At 43.1% G+C, this 22,108-nt stretch overlaps 1 protein-coding gene across 1 annotated transcript in view; it reads right to left on the bottom strand.

Annotated features, from left to right (window-relative positions):
- Positions 1–22,108, bottom strand: part of ADCY8 (adenylate cyclase 8) — a 232,153-nt gene that overhangs the window by 184,669 nt on the left and 25,376 nt on the right. The window contains exon 2 of the mRNA XM_052651651.1: positions 606–755. Within this exon, the coding sequence (XP_052507611.1) occupies positions 606–755 (150 nt within the window). The remainder of the gene's footprint in view (positions 1–605; positions 756–22,108) is intronic.

The following is a 22,108-nucleotide window of genomic DNA, read 5'->3' as shown; positions in this document are numbered from 1 at the left end:
ATAACACCCACCTAAACAGATTGTCCAAGAAATTCCTTTATTTTAACCTCTTCCAGCTAAAACTCATGGTCTCCGCTTTGCACCAAACTGCTTTTCCTATTGCATCTCCTATCTTGGGACTGGTATCATGTTCCATAAAATTTATTGTGTACAATGATCTCTTCTGAAAATCAGGATGAGGCATTAAGAACTACACATGTGCAAGATTTTTCTCTGAGCTTCCTATAATTTGAATTGCTATGTAGTGAAAATTTTATTTGAAATAACAATTTACAGTTTGAGAAAAGAAGAATTAAAGATGAGAATACGAATGGTTTTCAGAAACCATGGCCTTTCCCACAAACACAGATGTCAGTGAAAAGCGTCAGGAAATCACTTTATATTTAGGCTCATTTTATTTCTTACGGAGAACAACTGAGTGTGGAAACTAACATCAATTCATTTTGACCTGAGAGTCTAACATAACTATTTCAGCGTCTGTAATCCCATGACACAGATTTTGAGACAGCACTTGCTAGGTAAGACGCGTCTGGGGAAACAAAATCTCTATGGAATTCAGAGACTGGCGAAGTGATTGCAAGGCAGAAGCTCTTTTCAGTTGGTACCTGTCTTTGGTTTTCCGTCTCCAGGCGCAGCCTGGCCTCCACACACCTCCGTGTCTCCAGGAAGGCTTGGCGCTGGGCCCGGTCTGACAGGTAACTGATGAAGATTCCAGCTGTGTTCATACACATGAATAACACTGCCTGGGCCACAACCTAGAACAGAATTACAAATATAGCCTGGTCAAGTGGTTAAAAGAAGAGCTGCCTGCAGGCAAAGAGAATAACTAAATAAACAAAAACTTCCAAGGGAGGGCTTCCCTGGTGGCTCAGTGATAAAGAATCCACCTGCCAACAAGCGAGACATGGATTCGATCCCTGGGTCGGGAATCTCCCACCTGCCTCGGGGCAACTAAGCCCGTGGGCCACACCTGTGGAACCTGTGCTCTAGAGCTGGGGAGCCTCAGCTACTGAAGCCCGCATGCCTAGAGTCTGTACTCTGCACCCAGAGAAGCTGCCGCAGTGAGAAACCCACACACTGCAATGAAGAGTAGCCCCAGCTCGCAGCAACTATAAGAAAACCCAGGCAGCAACGAAGACCCACGACAGCCCAAAATAAATAAATATAGGTTTAAAAAATTTTCCAAGGCAGATCTTAAGGTAATAATCCAAATGTTTAGTAGCAGTTGAATAGAACCTGGCCCCTCATTCAGTTCTCAGATCAACTTATTCCTACAGGCCTTCTTCAACCACTCCATCCAGTTTAAAGCTTCTCCCTCCCTAAACCCAGATTTGAACTCAAATTTGAAACCTCAAGCAAAGCTTCCTTCCTCACTCTATCTCACTTATCCCTTCACTACCTGAAAATTTTAATTATTTAAAGGGTTGGGGAAGCAGGTGAAAAGATGAGAAAGATTAGTAGGAAACAGGAAACATGTTAGTTGAAAGGTACTATTGTATTTGACTTTGGTACCCAGGTTTTCTTGGGGGAGCATCCAAGGCCTGATGTTCCTAACTCAAGAGAAAATACACATTTGTCTACTGCTTTCTATTTCCCTTGCCATTACCCATCTCCCAGGTGCCAAAGTCTCTTTAACTCTTAAGTTAAACTTTGTATTTTCACATTTGAAATTGAAAGTGTTAGTCGCTCAGTCGTGCCTGACTCTGCGATCCCATGGATTATAGTCCACATGCTCTGTCCAGGGAATTCTTCAGGCTGGAATACTGGAGTGGGTTGCCATTTCCTTCTCCAGGGAAATTTGCAGACCCGAGGATTGAACCCGGGTTTCCTGTGTTACAGGCAGACTCTTTACCATCTGAGCCACCTAGGAAGCACGTCTGTCCTGTTCCAAACTTCTCTCTGGTGAAGAAAAGCAGGAGATTCTGGAAAGGAGTCAATACAAGGAAGAAAAAAAAAAACAGCATAGTAAGGCTTTCTTGATTTTTATGGCTTTAGCTTGAGGGCAGATAACATAAGGTATAGTTTGAGGGTGAAAAATTGCAACGGGAAACCCAGTTGGTCTGAAGAAGCAAAAAATAAGGCTCAGTACCTATGGCTGATTCACGCTGATGGGTGGCAGAAACCAACACAATATTATAAAGCCATTATCCTACAATTAAAAATCAATGAATAAAAACTAGTAAGGTTCAGAACAACTGCTGAAAAGTGATAGGAAAAGCCCCCAAAGAAGAGAACCAGTGAGGAAGAACATGAGGTTCCTATATACACTTTTCTCTGACCCACATACGCACAGGGCAAACAGCAAATGATCAAGTTAATGGTAAAAGAATTGAACTGAGATTTGAATCGCCATAAATGAATAACATTAAAAAAAAGAATACATAAAATATTCCTAAAGGAAACAGCATAGGAGACTTGCAGTACCAGGTAACAGAATTGTTATAAAACCGTAATAATTAAGACACCCTGGTATTTACAAGGGGATACAGAAATTGACCAGTGGATGTGAATGAAGAGGCCAGAAGCCTAAACACACAAACTTGATAATAATGCATTGTAGTTCTAAGGATAAAATAAGGCCTTTTCAACAAAGGATATTAGAACAATTTGTTATTCACTTGGAAAATAAAGTAAAAGTAAATTCCTGCCTAATCCAATATACAGGAATACATTGCAAGTGGATTAACGTCTTAAATATGAAAGGCACAAATATTTTACTATTTTGATAAATTTTTAAAATTAAATGCAAAGAATACAAATCACAAAAATAGATTGATACATTTGACAAAATTTAAAATTAAGCATTTCTATCCATTGAAAGACAGCTTTAATTAAATGGAAAACACTATAAGTAGAGATACTTGCAGCATTTACAACTGGTAAAAATTAATTTAAGCTCACATGAAGAACTTGTATAAATCTATAAAAATAAAAGCAATCTTATAGGATATAAAGGCAAAAGAGAAGTGGGGTATTTCAAAGACAAGAGAATATCAATATGATAAGTGTAACAATTTAGGAACTATAAGTTAAAAATCCACACACATCTACATCTACCAGGTTGGCATCAAAAAGGAAAAAAAATAGTGGGGCATCATCAAATTGGAAAGGATGCTGTTGGCAATGTGAACTGACATTGCTACTTGGACTTTGCACACTAATCTTGAATTTGCACATCACTAGAACTGAACCTTTCCCCTTCATACCCAGAGCCATCTTTGCACAAACAGCCCAGGAAACATGCCCAAGAATGTTAAGAACAGCGTTTTTTACAAGGGCTTGAAAGTGGAAATAATCTGAATGTCCACCAACAGTAGAATGGATATTTTAGGATGTATTAAAATACTTAAATACCACTCAGTGGTGTTGATAAATCTAACTATTATTGTACGAATCAAAAATATCTGTAGAGACTTCCCTGGCAGTCCAGTGGTTAAGAATCTGCACTTCCACTGCAGGGGGCACAGATTTGGGCCCTGGTTAGGGAACTAAAATCCTGCATGCTGTGTGATGCAGCCAAAGAATAAATAAATAAAAATAAATTTAATTAAGCATCTTAAGAAAGTAGGCTTGCCCTACCATTCTTTATCCTTGCACACTGTGTACCTATCACAATTTATATTTATTTACAAGCTTGGTTGTCTGGTACCTATTTTATCACATTGGATTATTATTTCTGATGCTACAGGATGATGTTTGTTTTACCATGTACTGATATCTGCTGCTGCTGCTAAGTCACTTCAGTCGTGTCCGACTCTGTGCGATCCCGTAGACGGCGGCCCACCAGACTCCCCCATCCCTGGGATTCTCCAGGCAAGAACACTGGAGTGGGTTGCCATTTCCTTCTCCAATGCATGAAAGTGAAAAGTGAAAGTGAAGTCACTGAGTCGTGTCCAACTCTCAGCAACCCCATGGACTGCAGCCCACCAGGCTCCTCCATCCATGGGATTTTCCAGGCAAGAGTACTGGAGTGGGGTGCCACTGCCTTCTCCGGTACTGATACCTAGTACCTAGCATAGTAGCTGATGAGTGCTTAAGCACAGTGCCTGTTAACTGGCGCCTAGTATGTGTGGGGTATTTGCGGACCGAGTGAATGAATATATGAATAGCTCTCCTCTGTACTACTCATCATTACGTACAAGACACAATGGACTAATGGTCTTAAAATACTAATAATAGTGTAAAACACCCCCAAAAGAATCCTTGACAAAATTTAAAAATGTGTGGGAACTGGAAAAACCTAAAGTACCTGACTTTACAAGAGATGAAGGAGGCAGAAGCATTTCTGATAAAGGGGTGCTAGCTATTAACTATGTAAATACACTACTCAAATTGCTTTATGGCTTTAATATTATTAGCAATCAGATCCCAACTGGAATTTTCATTTGGAACTTGGAAGATGACTTAAAAGTGTACCTGAAAGAATATATGAGTTAGAATACTGGAGACATTTTTACAAAAGTGATTACAGAGGGTCACTGCACAGCCAGAAGATAATATACACCATCAGGCAACAATAATTAAAATTCTGACAATAGTGAAAACCTCAACTGAAAATTTAGTGAAATAAAATAGAAAACATAATGAGTTTGTATGCAATACATAAAGCTCAATGATTCAGTGGGAAAATAATTGTCAGTAACAGGATAATTTTTCATCTATTGAAAAAATGGATGATAGCCACCTCATAATATATATAAAAATAAATGCCAATGAAATAAAGACTTAAATGTGAAAAAGAGACTGTCCAAAAAGGAAAATAACAGAGAATATTGCTCTAATCTAAGCAGAAAAGCTTGAGTTAAGTCTCAAAAATAAGTAGGTTTTTTATAAAAAATGAAATTATTCTGACATATTGCTGGCGTAGGTGGTGAAGATTACTCATTTCTTTCCACCCAGTGACCTAACTTCTAGCCATCTATCTTAAGGAAACAATCATATATAGGATCAGAAGTTTCTGTTAAGGGATGTCCATTTATTAATGAAAAAAATAAATGGAAGTTGCGTATTTTAGGAGTAGGGGAAACAGCTGAATGACTGAAGCATGCATATATGAGATAATATAAAGTTGCATTAAGATATTTAATGACATGAGCAAACCTGTATGGTACATTAAGATATAATATTTAAAAATGTATTATAGCACTAATCTATGAATTCAATGTGATCCTAATGCCCAGTACAAAAGAAAAAAATATATATGTATTTGCATGTATATGTCCATGCATGTGTATAAGTGTGTGTGTGTGTGTTAAAATAGGAGGACTAGGTTATTCAGACAAAGTCACTTGTGATGATATGACAAGGCAGTAAAAACGGAAAAAAACAAAAACATGAGGAATCAAGACTGAGAAGAATTACACCCAAAAAGGTGAGCCTAGCATTTGGGGCTTCTTTCTTCCTAAAGGAACCTGCAAATTTCAAAGGAGGTTCTTGAGAGCTTCCGAAGCAGAGCTGTGTTCAAGACTCAGGAACCAGGGGAACAAAAGCTGAGAGGAAGCAAAGGTGGAGATGCTGGAGGAGAAAAGAGTCCCCAAACAACCACTTGTATATGGACTTGATCCTTGATCAGTAGTTGACCTCCCAAATATCTTTACTGTTGCATTTTAGTATCAAATAAGTATCTGACAATACTTAAAATGTTGAATTATTTTTTAAAGCAAATTTTATGTAGGTGCTATTCCATTATAGCAGCTGCAGATCTGTGTTTCCATGAAAGGGAGGGGTACATATTGCTATGATGTCTCAGGTTGGTTATCTTATACAATCCCTCCAACTTACAGCTCTCTCTAGATCCCTGTAAGCCCCACTTGTAAGCCACCTCTGCCCCAGAGCTGACATACTGAATGTGAGATGCTTAAGAAACATCTGTTGATCAATGTTTTGTTTTTCTTCCCTTACATATCTGTAAACTGCCATTGAGAAGTCTTTCTAACCCTTCACTACTAAATAATTTTTCTATTCAAAATTGTTTATGGAGCAAGTTCTGTGTGTCAGGCTCAGTTCTCATTCTAGTGGTAGGAAACAGGTAATGAACAAGTTAACCAAGGAATATTTAACACATAGGGGCTTCCCTGTTGGCTCAGTGGTAAAGAATCCGCCTGCAATGCAGGAGACGTAGGTGACATGGTTTTGATCCTTGGTCGGGAAGATCCCCTGGAGGAAGAATTGGCAGCCCACTCCAGTATTCTTGCCTGGAGAATCCCATCGACAGAGGAGCCTGGTGGGCTACAGTCTGTGGGGTCGCAGAGTCAGACATGACTGAACACGTCAAGCACATCATTTAACACATGGTGATGCTGTGTGTGAGATAAATGCTAAGAAAAAAGATATAGCAGCATAAGGAGGATAGACAGTGACGGAGTAAAGTTGGGACTGCTCATTTAAACGGAGTTCAGAGAAAACTCTCTGATAAGAGATATTTGAGTAAGATCTAAAAACATGAAGAGAATCATGGAATATTTGGGAAGAGCGATTCAGGAGGAGGAAACAGAAAGCACAAAGGCTCTGAGCTGGAGAAGCAAGAAGCCCGCTCAAGCCCATCATGAAATCCACCATGGTTGGACAGAGAGGATGGAGGCGCTCTTAGGAGACGAACCCTGAAAGGTACCAAAGCGTTAGACTGTGCATGGCCTTGCACATGATAAGAATATTGACTTCAGGGGCTTCCCTGGGGGGTCCAGTGGCTAACCCTCTGCGCTTCCACTGCAGGGGACTCAGGTTTGATCCCTGGTCGGGAACTAAGGTCACACATGTTGAACAGCGTGGCCAAAAAATTAAAAGAATACTGGCTTTTCTCTCTGTGAGACAGGAAGGCACTGGGGAGCCCTCAGTCCTGGGAGGCATGGCCCACCTTCCATGGTTTAAGGGTCATGAACTGGCTGCTGTGAGGGAAACAGACTCTACGAGGGGCCAAGATGAAGTTATGGAGAAAAGCTGCACGGCTCTTAGAAAGGCCCAGTGAAGAGGGACTGTGGGCTGGGACCAGGCTGCCAACTGTGCAGCTGGTGAGACTGGGCCAGGCCCTGAATGCATGTCAAAGGTAGAGACAAGATTCACTGATAAATTTTGTGCAGATGATGAAGAGAGGAAGTGAGAGTGACCTCCAGGAAATTACCTATTCTCACCACACATGCAAATCATTTAGGGGCTTAAAAAGATGCAGATCCCCTCGGTCCTACTCAGACCTACTGAATAAACATATACAAGAATGAGGCCTGGGAATCTTCATTTTTTAAGAATCTCTCAAAATCACTTTCTGCAGTGGGTCAATGGGTCGCCATAGGGAATCACTGCTTCATGAAAACGGTCTGAAGATCACTAATAACACTGCCTTTGACCTCCTATATATAGGTCCATCAGTCTTGCTGTAATAGGGAAGAACAAAGTTGAGTCCATATAAATCTATTTATTTTACTTTACCCTTTATATTCTGTCTCTTATATTCTCTTCTCTCTCTCTTACTTTAACCTTTATATTCTCAGAGTTCGGAATGTCGCCTATAGTTTAAAGTACACAGGATAGCCTATTCTCAAGGCTCTGACTTTTAAAGGTATGATGCTTTTCCACTCAAACAAGGGAAAAAAGTAAACAGAGAGGAACATTTGGTTAGCTGGAGATTTACAGGAACATGGTGACCTGACCTATGTGGACAAAGTGTTTCTGCATCAAGAAGTTTGCCACAATCAACCTCACCCTTCCCTCGCTTTGCCTTTAAAAATGCTTTGCTGAGAGCATTTCGGGGAGCTTGTGTTGGTCTGGGGGCGCACGTCATCCATTTCCTTGCATAGCCCAGCAATAAGCCTTTCTCTGCTCTGAACTCTGGTGTTTTGGTATTATTTGGCTTTATTGTACGTCGGGCACATGAACTTGAGTTCACTAACATCACTAAATTCTGGACTCCCACAGGGCAGAGACCATTTCATTGTATCTCATCTCTTAACACAGGGTTTGGCATTGTAATACTCAACAAACACTTGTCAAATCTAATTAACTTGACGGAGTCACATGAGTGAATTTCAATGACCCACCTCTTGGGTGCAGTTTTGTGATGCCTGGGAAGAGGGATGCTCTCACTTTGAGTGGGAAGCCCTCGACAAATTCATCCAGATAGGATGAGTTCCTCCTCACCTTCCCCATCATCTCTTCCTCCAAGCCCTGGAGATGGAAGCTTCTCTGGGTGGGCCAGGCTGGCCCCTTCCTCCCTGGGGCGGTGTCCACAGCATGGGCACTGCTATTCGAGGCCAGGCAGTCGAGAGCTGGAAAGGCTCGCAGAGTCAGCTGCCCCATTTGACACAGGATTTGTGCTTTCATCATGGCAGCAAGATCTGTGCCATTCATTGCCAACTGGCCAGACGGGAGGAGGGAGAGAGGACTGACTCCCTGGGGATCCCCCTACCCTTCTGCATTCAAAGTTATGCCACTGGGATATGCATCTCATTTTCTCTGCAGTTCACTGTGTACAGGGAGCATTGCCACAGTCTGCAGTCCAAGCTGTTGAAGGCTAGAATAGACGCACTTTATTATAAGAACAGGAGAAAGACTGCCTTTCCATTCATTTCTGCATTTCCAAAAGCATCCTTTCAAGTGCTACTGTGTGTATGGAAAGACTAACTCTGGGAAAGTGACTATGGGACCTGTCCCTGTGGACAGGTTTACTTTTTTAATTTAGTAAGGAGGAATTCCCTGGTGGTACAGTGGATAAGAATCTGTCTGCCAATGGAGGGGACATGGGTTCAATCTCTGGTCAGGGAAGATTCCACACACCGCTAGGGGGCAACGAAGCCCGTGTGCCACAACTGCTGAGCCTGCGTGCTGCAACTGCTGAAGCCTTTGGACCTAGAGCCCATGTTGTGTAACAAGAGAAGCCACTGCCCCAACACTAGAGAATAATCCCTGCTCAACTAGAGAAAGCCTGCATACAAGCAAAGAAGACCTAGTTCTGGGGGTACTGACAAAGTGAGTGGGGCAGCCACACACCAAGGGCCTTCACATCTGCCCGGTGCTGTAGCTTCTGCAACCAGAGACCTGGGTTTGCACTTCCTGTCGCCCCCATTTAATAGGCATACGACCATAGGCATACGACCACTTTTTGCCTTTTGAACTTTCTCATCTGAACAATGGGAATAAAACTTCACCACATAGAAGTACATACATGTATAGCTATATATTTATGTCTAAGAGATGGTGAAGGATAGGGAAGCCTGGCGTGCTGCAGTCCATGAAGTTGTAGAGTCGGACACGACTTAACCACAGAACAATGAACAATAAATATTTACATGATTATATATATGAATATGCATAGCAGGTAACCGATATCCAATAAGTGTTGTATATATAAACATGAGGTTATTTCCCCCCAAATTCTAGTGTACAGTGCAAATGTATATTTTTTATCTCTGAATAAAGGATGCATTACAAATTACTATTCTAGCTGGTTTCTCTTCCTGTTTTCTTGAGAAAGAAGCTGCCTCCTAAATCAAGCACTGAAAATCATTCTGTGAGGATGCAGTATGCTGCTCCTGCTGCTGCTGCTAAGTCGCTTCAGTCGTGTCCAACTCTGTGCGACCCCATAGACAGCAGCCCACCGGGCTCCCCCGTCCCTGGGATTCTCCAGGCAAGAACACTGGAGTGGGGTGCCATTGCCTTCTCCAATGCATGAAAGGGAAAAGTTGGGTGCCATTGCCTTCTCTATGATGCCAAAAATGAAAAGGTCATAGGTATAATTCCGAATGTTCCTAGTTCTCTTTAGGTCGACTTTGAGGATGCTGTCTCTTTGAGTTTATATGAATGGGTTTGAGCACATTTCTTGAGTTAACCAATCCTACATCATATTTCTTATTCAAGCTTCAGGGGTGTTCTGAACACAGGAGAAAAAGATTTTCTCCCTTCAGGTTCAGAAATCACCCAGAGGACCATAAAGTATTAACATCTCTTGTATGTACGCTAATTTACAAAGAATGTTTCTGCTCACTGTTTACTATGTAGAGAAGGTAGTTGGGGGAATTATGGAGTCATTCAATCCCATCTCCACCTTTCACCCCTGGGTGACCCAGGCAAGTCACTCCCCTCACTAAGGGCGTGGATATTGAATGGTTTGGTTTGCTTTTCTCTGTAGCACTTAGCAGTTTAGCTCAGTGGTTGAGGATCTGGGTTCCCAATGAGTGAGTGAAAGTGAAAGTTGCTCAGTCATGTCTGACTCCTTGTGAACCCACAGGCTGTAGCCCACCAGGCTCCTCTGTCCATGGAATTCTTTAGGCAAGAATACTGGAGTGGGTTGCCATTCCCTTCTCCAGGGGATCTTCCTGACCCAGGGACTGAACTCAGATCTCCTGTGTTACAGGCAGATTTTTTTACCATCTGAGCCATCCGAGTTTCCAATAATGCCACTTATTTGTTATGTAATCTTGGCCCAGTTAGTTAATACAGCCCTCATTTATAACAGAGGAATACCCTCCTAAAGATGCTGTTGTATAAGTAATGATAGCAATCAGCAAAAGGCTTATAAGACAATCATTGCTCACTGTGTGTTGACTGAGGTCATGGTTATTATTATTATTGCTTTCATTGTATGTTCTATCACAAGAATGACTCATGGAGGGTCTGAGCAGGTAAGCAACCTGGGAAGCTTTGTGTTTGAGAAAGATGTTCAGCAATACAGCAGGAGGAAGAGTTACCACTCTCTGTGAGTTAAGGACTCAGAGAAGACTGGGATGGGGGCGATTAGGAGGCTCCATGGGTTCAGCTGAGCCAACTGGAGGCACAAAGGTACCACTGCCAGCATCCTCTGCCAGGGTCGTGGGTTCTTCTTACAGCTGTCAACCTGAGACCAAGCTTCCTACTTGTCCTTTATAATAATACATACTGAATTAGGAGAAGAAATTATAGGTAGTACACAATGAAGTTTAAGAAAATAACAGAGCATTAAAGTAGTAAACTTAAGAGCATATCTAAGGGGAAAAAAATGATGCTGGCATGCTGAATTCAGAGGGCATATGATAGCATGATGAATTAAATGATGAAAAAAGTACATAAAAAACTCCGAGTTCCATGAGAAATGACAAAATAATGAGAGGAAAAGGCAGTCTTTTCAGATGAGAACAAGAAGAGAGAATTATTCTGAAAAACAATTAAACAAATAAGAAGAGTATAAGATTTTTTTTAAAAAATGGATTAAACAAAACTCTGACATTAAGGAGGAAGTAAAAATGTTAAAGGCTAAAAACAGGAAGGACTGGAGGTGAGGAAAAATAAATGATTAAACCCTTCAACAATAGATAAGGTAAGATGATGAAGTTAAATTTTTTAAAAATATCAGAAGTATAACAAGCAGTAGCTCAAAATTTAAAATAAATTATGCTCATGCAAAGCAACTAAAGATACTACTAGCCCATTTACAATGTTTATTTCACAGTATTCAGAGAAAGGGACAAACCAAGTGGCCAGTAATTGTTCCAACAGTGTTTTCCAGGCTCAGGTAACTCTACCCTTAGCATCTCCTGCTTCTTTGCAAGGGAGGGAATGTGAGGAGAGCTTCCTTTTACACACTCCAACTGTGTACCAGATACTGAGCTTTGGCCTTTATGTATGCTATTTTATAGCAACCCAAAGGAGCTTCCATGGTGGCTCAGATGGCAAAGAATCTGCCTGCAATGCAGAAGACCCTGTGTTGGGAAGAGTCCCTAGAGAAGGGAATGGCAACCCACTCCAGTATTCTTTCCTGGAGGATTCCATCAATAGAGGAGCCTGGTGGGCTATACTCCATTGGGTTGCAAAGAGTTGGACATGACTGAGCAACTAACAGACTTGGTCTTATTAGCTCCATTTCACGGAAATGAAAAATACGACTCAGAGAGGTTAAGTAATTACCCAAGGCCACAGAGCTAGGAAGTGGCACTAGCATGACCAATTGGTCTTGGTTTTCTTGGAACACAGAACTTTGCTTTAAAACCTGGATGGTCCTGGGAAAACCAGAAGGAGTTTTCCTAGCATGCTTTCTGTATAGCCTCCTTGCCATCTACCCCAGTGGTCCCCAACCTTTTTGGCACCAGGGACTGGTTTCACAGAAGACAATTTTTTCACGGTTGATGGGGAGCTGGTTTGGGGATGATTCAAGCACATTACATTTATTGTGCACTTTATTTCTGTTATTACCACATCAGCTCCATCTAGGATTATCAAGCTTTAGATCCCAAAGTTTGGGGATCCATGATCTATTCAATTCACAGAGCTCAAGACTCCGCCTGGTCCTCACCCTATGTAGAAGCAACTCTCCTCTTTGTTTTCTGCTCTGTGGAACTGTATCTCATATAGTCCTCTATCATCACTCAAATGGTGGTGATCAGTCTCATCCGCTGTCAACTCTACATCCCCAGGGCCTTGCGTAGTGCTTACACTTAACCTGTGTGTGTGTGTGTGTATGTGTGTGTGTGTGTGTGTTAGCCTCTCAGTGGTGTCTGACTCTTTGTGATTCCCTGGACTGTAGCCCACCAGGCTCCTCTGTCCATGGGATTCTACAGGCAAGAGTACTGGAATGGGTAGCCATTCCCTTCTCCAGGGAATCTTCCCCACCCAGGGATCAAACCTGGGTCTCCAGCATTGCAGGCAGATTCTTTACTGTTTGAGCCACCAGGGAAGCCTGCTCCTCATTCATTCTTAGAGGCAACAGATATTTACTGAGTGCCTCCAATAGGTGAGGGAGCACACTAGGACTACATAAAGATGGACCAAAGAAACATAGGCCCTGCCCACATGAAATGTACAGACTGTTAACACTTCAGGCCTTTGGGATGTTTGTTGAATGAATGAATGAGCTTGGTGGTGCACAGACTAAGGGGATGTGAGCTGTTCAGCTTCCTGTCTTCACTTAGGGGATGCCTCAGCCAAAGATTCTCAAGACCTTTTTTCTTTCCTGGCCATGCGCTGTGTGGTTTGCAGGCTCTTAGTTCCCCAACCAGGGATGGAAAAAATGCCCCCTACAGTGGAAGCGTGGAGTCCTAACACTGAACTGCCAGGGAAGTTCATGAGGCAAATTTTCAGGGAAGAAAGAAAGTGTCTGTTCTCAGTTGTCCCCCTTCAATTATCCGGGAAGCTTCTATGGTTTAGGATTTTAGAGTTTGGGAGTCAGAATTTAACCCCAACACTCTACCTCTGAGAGCCTCTGAGTCTATTTTGGTTTTTAATAGAAATGACTATTGATGACCTATTATACATGTTCTAGGCACTATCCTGGGCTCTGGGGATACAGAACAAGTCTCTTCTGCCTGAAGCTTATATTCCAGTGAACTTACTATTCGCATGCAAAAGAATAAAGGAATCCCTATGATCTAGGGTTATTGAAAAGATAAAATAACACACAAAACTTACTCTCAAAGTTATTATAGCTTAGCAGTCATAGAAGAATCATCATAGGTGATGATTCTTTGTGAGTAGTTATAAAGATTGAGGGAGGCTGACTTCCCAGGTGGTCCAGTGGTTAAGACTGTGCTTCCACTACAGAGGGTGTGGCCAAAAATTTTTTTTAAAAGGGGGCTGGGGAGGCAGTTGCTATACATAAAGAACTACTTAGCATTTACACAGTCAGTTCAGTTCAATTCAGCAGCTCAGTCGTGTCCGACTGTTTGCAACCCCATGGACTGCAGCACATCAGGCTTCCCTGTCCATCACCAACTCCTGGAGCTTACTCAAACTCATGCCCATTAAGTTGGTGATGCCATCCAACCATCTCATCCTCTGTCATCCCCTTACCCTCCTGCCTTCAATATTTCCCAGCATCAGTGTCTTTTCTAGAGAGTCAGTTCTTCATATCAGGTGGCCTAAGTGTTAGAGTTTCAGCTTCAGCATCAGTCCTTCTAATGAATATTCAGGACTGATTTCCTTTAGGATGGACTGGTTGGATCTCCTCGCAATCCAAGGGACTCTCAGAGTCTTCTACAACACCACAGTTCGAAAGCATCAATTCTTCAGCGCTCAGCTTTCTTTATAGTTCAATTCTCACATCCATACATGACTACTGGAAAAACTACAGCTTTGACTAGATGGACCTTTGTTGGCAAAATAATGTCTCTGATTTTTAATATGCTCTCTAGGTTGATCATAGTTTTTCTTCCAAGGAGCAAGCGTCTTTTAATTTCATGGTTGCAGTCACCATCTGCAGTGATTTTGGAGCACCCCCCAAATAAAGTCTTTCACTGTTTCCATTGTTTCCCCATCTATTTGCCATGAAGTGATGAGGGACTGGATGCCATGATCTTAGTTTTGTGACTGTTGAGTTTTAAGCCAACTCTATTTTACACAATAAACACCCCAAAATTGCCACTAGTATAGAAGTTTTCACATAGGCTGCCTTCAGAGAAAGGCAGTGGGCTGAGACTAAGGAGGAGCCATTGGGATTTGGTTCTCTGTCTCTCTCTTCTTTCTCCCGTATGCACTCCCTGGCTCGTAGTCACAGAGGATATCCTGGGGATCTCTAGATCAGTTTGTTGCCCTAAAGAGCTGCCCTTTTGTGCCCCTCTCTATGCTGATATCTCTGGGTGGTATCAGGTCTCTTCATCTTCAGTTTCCATTTGGGTTCTTCCATGGCTAGTTCAGGAAGGAGCCAGGAAGACAGGAAGAGAGAGAAAGACTGGGGCAAGCCCTCATTCTGCAGCAGCCTGGGCAAAGACTGTGTTCCTGTGTAACTAACATGACAGCTCTCCCCAGGTTTTGATAACACCACCCCTCTCCTTGCCCCATCAGATCTCTGGGATGGAAACAGAGTTCTCTGTGTCTCATCATGCTTTGTGGCTCCCTCAATCTGATCCTGGGGCTTCCCAAGTGGCACAGTGGTAAAGAATCTGCCTGCCAATGCAGGAGACCCAAGAGATGTGAGTTCGATCCCTGGCTTGGGAGGATCCCCTGGAGGAGGACATGGCAACTCACTTCAGTATTCTTGCCTGGGAAATCCCATGGACAGAGGAGCCTGGTGGGCTACAGTCCATAGAGTTGCAAAAAGTCAGAAATGACTGACTGACTGAGCTGGCATGCACGAAATCCTATCCCAAACATTTGCTTGATTGACAGTGGAACCAAGAATATGTCTGATGCCAAAATCCATTCCGTATCACTATGCTCAATCCTCCCCTGCAGAATATTCAGCCCTCCTAACTTTAGGACTCACAAACACTTCCTTGAATATCTCAGTTAAAGATGGCATCATCAAGGAATTCTTATTGATATTAATGTCAATTAATATCAATATTAATGGATTTTTTTTAGGAGGAGATGCTTTTTCTGGAGGCTTGACCACATAAACCAACTCAGCTGTTACTTTGCAAGGGAAATCAGGAGCTAAGTCCAGGTGCAGAGTTTTGTCATATGTGCCCAGAGTATTGGAGGAAGCTTCTCCACTGGACTCTGAGTTTTATATGGAGTTTTAGATTATAACCTAGCAGAGTTTTCTCATTTGTACATTTAGCTTCTCTGTATTGCAATTACAAGTTGGGGGTAAGAAAGAAGAACAAAGAGACAGAGGGAGAGAGGTGGGGAAAGAAAAGGTAAGGGAAAGGAAGGGAGGGGAAAAGAAGAGAGAGAAGAAAAAACCTAGGTCGCATATTAAAAAGCAGAGACATCACTTTCTCAACAAAGGCCTGTATAGTCAAAGCTATGGTTTTCCCAGTAGTCACATACGGATATGAGAGCTGGACCATAAAGAGGGCTGAGTGCTAAAGAATTGATGCTTTTGAGCAGTGGTGCTGGAGAAGACTCTTGAGAGTCCCTTGGACTACAAGGAGATTAAACCAGTCAATCCTAAAGAAAATCAACCCTGGATATTCACTGGAAGGACTGATGCTAAAGCTGAAGCTCTAGTACTTTGGCCACCTGATGTGAAGAACTGACTCATTGAAAAAGCCCCTGATGCTGGGCAAGATTGAGGGCAAGAGAAAAAGGGGGTCGCAGAGGATGAGATGGCTGGATGGCATCACTGACTCAATAGACATGAATCTGAACAAACTCTGGGAGACAGTGAAGGACAGGGAAGCCTGGCGTGCTGATGCTCATGGGGTCTCAAAGAGCTGGGCACGACTGAGCAACTGGTTTGAGCATGGTGTCTGTTCATGAGCATGTGGTGTGAGAGGACAAGGATTTACAGCCTGTCTCAGTCTGTGGCCCCCACCCAATCCAACTGGATGTGCCAGTAGGTTTAAAATTACATCTCTGTCACACATCATAGCTCTAAACACAAGCCAGCTGCTTCATCTGGCCTCGACCATTCCAGAGTAAAACTTGCCTATGTTGGCTTATGGAGGTAGGATACATCCTCCTTTTGGCATTTAACAGATTTTTTTTTTTTTTTTTTTACAGCCTGACTTTTGACTACGTTGTTCGCTTTAAAACCAAACCTCAGTGTAAGCTGTGATTCCAGAGTAGGTTTCATCCAAGTAGTAGATGTTGCATTGTGACACATGTAGCAGAAAATACGGAAATTAACAAAACAAGTAGAGATGGGAAAAGTCAGAGTCTGGATGCCCACAACTCCTGGAGCTGGCAGGTGAATAATAAACGTTTCTTTGAATGAAAAAGAAGGAATGAATGACTCATCTGCTGCTGGCAGTCAGGGGAGACTCAGGTGTCCTTTTTGAAAAGACTCTTGATGCAAAAAGCACAGGGCATTTTGCAGCACCGTGTTGGAAATGAAGCCTATAAATATTCACAGGCAGGCAAATCAGATATGTTTTGAAGACCCAAGTGGACACTGATTCAATTCTCTTCTCTCTCCATCTAGGGCCTGTCAGGCATCGCATCTCAAGTGCTTTATGGATGTGGCTAGGAGGAGGCAAAGGGTCAGCTGGGGAATGTGAGACTCGAATGAATTGCTCCCTTGCTTGGATGGACCCTCCTGGTCGGGTCACTGGCAGGTCACTGATGAAATGTCGCCTTTTGTCACATTCTCCGTTCCTGACACACAGGACACGGAAGAGCTGGGAATCTGCTTTAGCTACCTGTAAGAGTGCTTTCTCTCAGGACTTCCCTGGTGGTCCAGTGGTTAAGAATCTGCCTTGCAATTCAGGGGGTGAAGGTTCAATCCCTGTCGGGGAACTAAGATCCCACACCCTGAAGAACAACTAGAGAGTCTGTGCTCTGCAACGAAAGATCCCACAGAATGCAACTAAGACCTGACACAGGCCAGACAAAAAAAAAGGGGGGGTTCTTCTTCCAGAGTTAGCTTCAAAAATTTAAAAGATGGAGGTGATGGTATGAGCCTGGGTGGTTTTGCTTAGCTTGGAGATAGATGCATGTGTGGGGGTCTGGCCTGTGGAGAATATTAAACATGTCTCCAGTGGTGTCATGTCAGACCCCGGGATGTCTTTTGTGACAGAAGGGGTGTGAGAATGGGCACAGGTTGGCAGGATCCAGTGGTTGCATCACTCCTAGGAGCTGAGGGAGCCCTGGATTGAATAAGGGAACACCTTGGCGTCATTTGGTAGTCAACCTCTCCAAAGATGGGACACCACTCTCCAGGATGCAGTGGACACTTCAAAGGCATGATGCTAAGCCCTGGTAGGTAGGGTGCATGAGTCTGAGAAATAAAGAGGGGAAGCAGGAGTGACCCCACTTACCGTCTCTCCCAGTGACCCACCTGGGGAGCCTGAAACCAGGAGTGCTATAGCCTTAGAGTTCCAGCTCTCCACTGGGTGAAAACTTCTACCCGGTGACAGACTAACAGCCCTGCAAACTATAAAATCTGGCATGTTGGGCTCATCACACCAAGGAACCAGCAGACAAGCAGAGTCATCATTCAGGCAGGAATTCTATCCTGGCCTAGGAAAGGCATGGTGCCCAGAGGCTCAGAGGCCTGAGGGATTAGAAACGGGACCATGCCATCAGGTGAACCACCAAGAGATGTAAACCACCAAGAGATGTAAACCACCGCCAGAGATGCCAGCTGGCAGAGAGGGGAATCTAGAACACAGACAAGAGGAGGGACACCATGTATATCGGTTGGGCCCCCAAGACCAGCTGCCACAGTGGAAACTGACTTGTCTCAGGCACTGCCCTCTTCTAAGCTTGCCCAGGAAAGACAGGCTCACCAGGGTCATAGAGAAACTGCTCTCAGAACTTATGCAAAGATGTAGACCCCAGGGGCACAAGGAGTGAACTGTGGTGGGTCTTGGGATGAGCCATTAGGTCTCCCTCTAGGAACCAGGGACATATTCTCCTAGGATTCCTGCCAAGGGCTGGCATCGTTCTTTGAGAATCAACTCAGCTGAGAGGGCTTCCTCACCCAAGGTCACTCTCTAAGACCAATGAACTTGGAGGTATAAATGCTCATAACTTCAGCTCAGAAACATCATCCTGGCTTCAGAATTCCCCATGGACTTCTCAGGTTAAGACTCTGCACTTCCATCACAGGGTGCACAGGTTCGATGCCTGGTTGGGGAACTAAGATCCTGAATGCCACATGAATCAGCCGAAAACAAACTCCCCATGGAATTACTGAGGTTGCTGATGAAATTGATTCACAGCTCAATTTGTCCCTTTGTCTAGTTTTACTTTCTTCTCTTCCCTTCCAAGGGAGCTAATTCCTAAAATACCCCTTAATAAACTCCCAACATTCATCCACCTTCAGTCTGGGACCCAACTGGTAATAACCAGAAAGCATTCAGAACCCTCACGAATGCTGTCAGCCTCCTATATTGGTTGAATGAATAAATCTGTTCAATGAATGATTTAAATAATGAGTGTATTTTGCCATCCAGACCACTAGATGGATGATGATTTGATCATGTCATAGAGAGTGCTCTTCTTTCTTCACCTATTTTATATTTACTGAGGCCCAACAATGACCTGTGAAGTGTAGTGAAAGTTGCTCAGTTGTGTTCGACTCTTTGTGACCCCTGGGCTACTCAGTCCATGGAATTCTCCAGGCCAGAATACTGGAGTGGGTAGCCTGTCCCTTCTCCAGCAGATCTTCCTGATCCAGGAATTGAACCAGGGTCTCCTGCACTGCAGGCAGATTCTTTACCAACTGAGATATCAGACAATGACCTAGACACTTTTATTTTATTTTAAAAAATTCTTATTGGAGTATGGTTGATTCACAACGCTGTGTTAGCCTCAGGTATACAGCAAGTGAACCAGCCCCCCTCCACCACAAATATATACATATGCATGCATTCTTTTTCAGATTCTTTTCCCATATTGGAAATACTGAGAATACTGAATAGAGTTCCCTGTGTTATACAATAGGTCCTTATTAGTTATTCACTTTCTACACGGTAGTGCGCACATGCCAAGCCAATCCCCATTTCCCAATCCGCCATGTCCCCCCATTTTCCTTCTGGTAACCAAAAGCTTCATTTCAAAAGCTGTGAGTCTGTTTCTGTCTTGAAAGCAAGTTCATTTGTACCCTTTGGTTAAAAAAAAAAAAATCCACATATAAGTGACATCACATGCCATCTGTCCCTGTCTGTCTGGCCCACTTCACCGAGGATGATAGTATTTACGTCCATCCATGTTTGCAAATGGCATCATTCCACTCTTCTCTATGGCTGAGTAACATTCCGTCATATATACGTACCACACCTTTCCCATCCATTCCTCTATTGATCAGCATCTAGGTGGCCTCCACATCTGTTTTAGATTCTCATGGCAAATAAGACCTTCTCTCAGGGCCCTCCCTTATGGGACGCTCCATAGGAACTTTAATTTAGATCAAATAGTTCAGGAAAAACCTCTCTAGGGGTGGAAAGTTTAAAGGAAACCTGAAGAATGAGGAGGAGTTGGCCAATAAAGAGGCAAGCAACAACTACCCCAGGCAGAGGGCAAGCAGAGAGGGTGACCCAATAGTAAGTGAGGTAGGGGGAGAGCAAGGGCAGAGGGCTTCTTGCTGATGCTCTATAGCTTGTTTCAGCCTGGTGCTCTGGGGTCGAGCCACTTCTAGGTTACGGTGAAAACCACAGAAGATGGTTTTTCCAATATATCTCTGCCCTGAGACTCTCTCTTCCTGTGATTTGAGATCAGAACTACCCTTTCTTCTCCAGCCTCCCCCACCGTCTCCTCCTTCCCCTCCCTCTGGAGCAGATGGCGCTGTCAAGGAGGTGGTGGTAGCAGTTCCCAAGGAAGTTTTTGGTGTGAGCATGAAGGAGGTGTTGTGTAACGTGATGGTTACTATGGCAAGTTTTATTGGGTAATTGGGTTTGAAGAAACATTTTGATTCATCATTAGCTACTGAGCTAAAATTAGTGCCTCACCAAGAGCCTGTTTTCTCTTAAAATGTGTCTGCTGTTCTGATAAAGTGCAATATGCACCAAAAATCGGAGCATTTTCTCAAGTCACCTAAATCTTGACCTTGACTCCTCCAAAGAAGGCCCAATTATCATCTGCATTACTTCACAAAAAGGCATGTTTGTTGTTATGGATGAATATAGTATTGACTTAGATGAAAAAAAAAAGAGTCCATTATGTCCAAGTTGAATAGCCCAATTCATAGAGAAGATAACTTTATAGGGAATAACTTTATAAAGTTCCTCAACTACACAATTTTACAGGCAGGGGATAAAGCCAGTCTCCCAGCATTTCTTTTATCAGATGAGTATACAGAATAGAGTGGTTGAAATATGGCAATCTACCAAGGGACAAACACTGGTTAACCTCTGTAGTAGAGAACAGACATTGCTAATCTGTGGCACTAGTGGTAAAGAACATGCCTGCTAATGCAGGAGACATAAGAGACGTCGGTTTGATCCCTGGGTCAGGAAGATCCCCAGGAAGAGGACATGACAACCCACTCCAGTATTCTTGCCTGGAGAATCCCATGGACAAGGAGCCTGGCAGGCTACACTCCATAGGGTTGCAAAAGAGTCAAACACGACCAAAGTGACTTATCACAAGCGCAGAATCTGTTGCCAAGAGTTTAGTTTACTCTCACTTTTCCAAGTTTACCCATTTAATGTTTGAATCAAATAAAATATTCTTCAAACATTTAAGTCCATGGTGGTTATGAGTAAGTGCCGTGTGTTTGGGTCTATAAGGCTGAGCTATATACCTTGTGACACATTAGGTAGTAAAAATATAACAGAAGCCAAGAACATGAAGTGTCTCCAGCCCATGGTGACTCATACCTAACGCCATCCTGTTTGCAATTTTTTTTCATATTATTCTGTTTGTCTCTTAATTCTGCTACTGAGCACAGCTAAGCCTATTTTGCCAGCTTTAAAAAGTGGGACAACTAACTTTTCAGGATCGCCACAAGATAGAAAGAGGTCACCTAAGGACAAACCCCACCATGCTGTCGGCTACACTAACCTAGGAGTACAAAGATCTGCCTCTGGGATTTGAATTCTCAACTTTGCCCCTTACCTAAATGTGGGGAGATGGAGCTTTAAAAATGTCTCTAAGCTTCAGGCTCCTCACATGTCAAGTGGGGATAATAACTGTACCTACTTCATAGGTTTTTGTGATGTAGAGAAGTGATTACATGGATCCCTTGGCATACAATGATCAGTTAGTACGCGTCAGCTGTTACTATCAAGTCATTTCTTTTTCTCAGCTAGACTGTATGTTCTTTTGCATGCGTGCTGAGTTGCTTCAGTAGTGTCTGACTCTTTGCAATCCTGTAGATTGTAGCCCTCTAGGCACCTCTGTCCACGGGATTCTCCAGACAAGAATACTGGAGTGGGTCGCCCTACCCTCCTCCAGGGGACTCTTCCCAACCCAGGCACTGAACCCACATCTCTTATGTCTCCTGCATTGGCAGGTGCGTTCTTTGGCACTAGTGCCTCCTGGGAAGCCCACATGTTCCTTTAATGAGTAACAATACTCATGCCTAATTCTTCTGGATGCTATAACTTTTATGACAATGTATCTATTTTGAAAACTTGGATACTTTTGAGAGTGAGAGGAGGCAGGCACCAATGTGGGGTGTCCTGGGCACTCTGTAATATAAAGTGATCCTACCTGTGGCACATGCTCCTGGCTTAGGCACAGGCCAATTATATAAACCTTCAAGCTACACTCTTGGGAAATAGCTTAAGAAAGGGCAACGTCTTCAATTCTGTAAGTGCAGGCACCGCTCTAGGGTCTGGGGATATGTCAATCAACAAAAGAGACCAAACCCCTTCTACTTATG

This window comes from Budorcas taxicolor, chromosome 14 (genome assembly GCF_023091745.1).
Source record: "Budorcas taxicolor isolate Tak-1 chromosome 14, Takin1.1, whole genome shotgun sequence".
Taxonomy (NCBI): Eukaryota; Metazoa; Chordata; class Mammalia; order Artiodactyla; family Bovidae; genus Budorcas; species Budorcas taxicolor.
The sequence above is the reverse complement of the archived record's forward strand: the minus strand, read 5'-3'. Positions and strand labels throughout refer to the sequence as shown.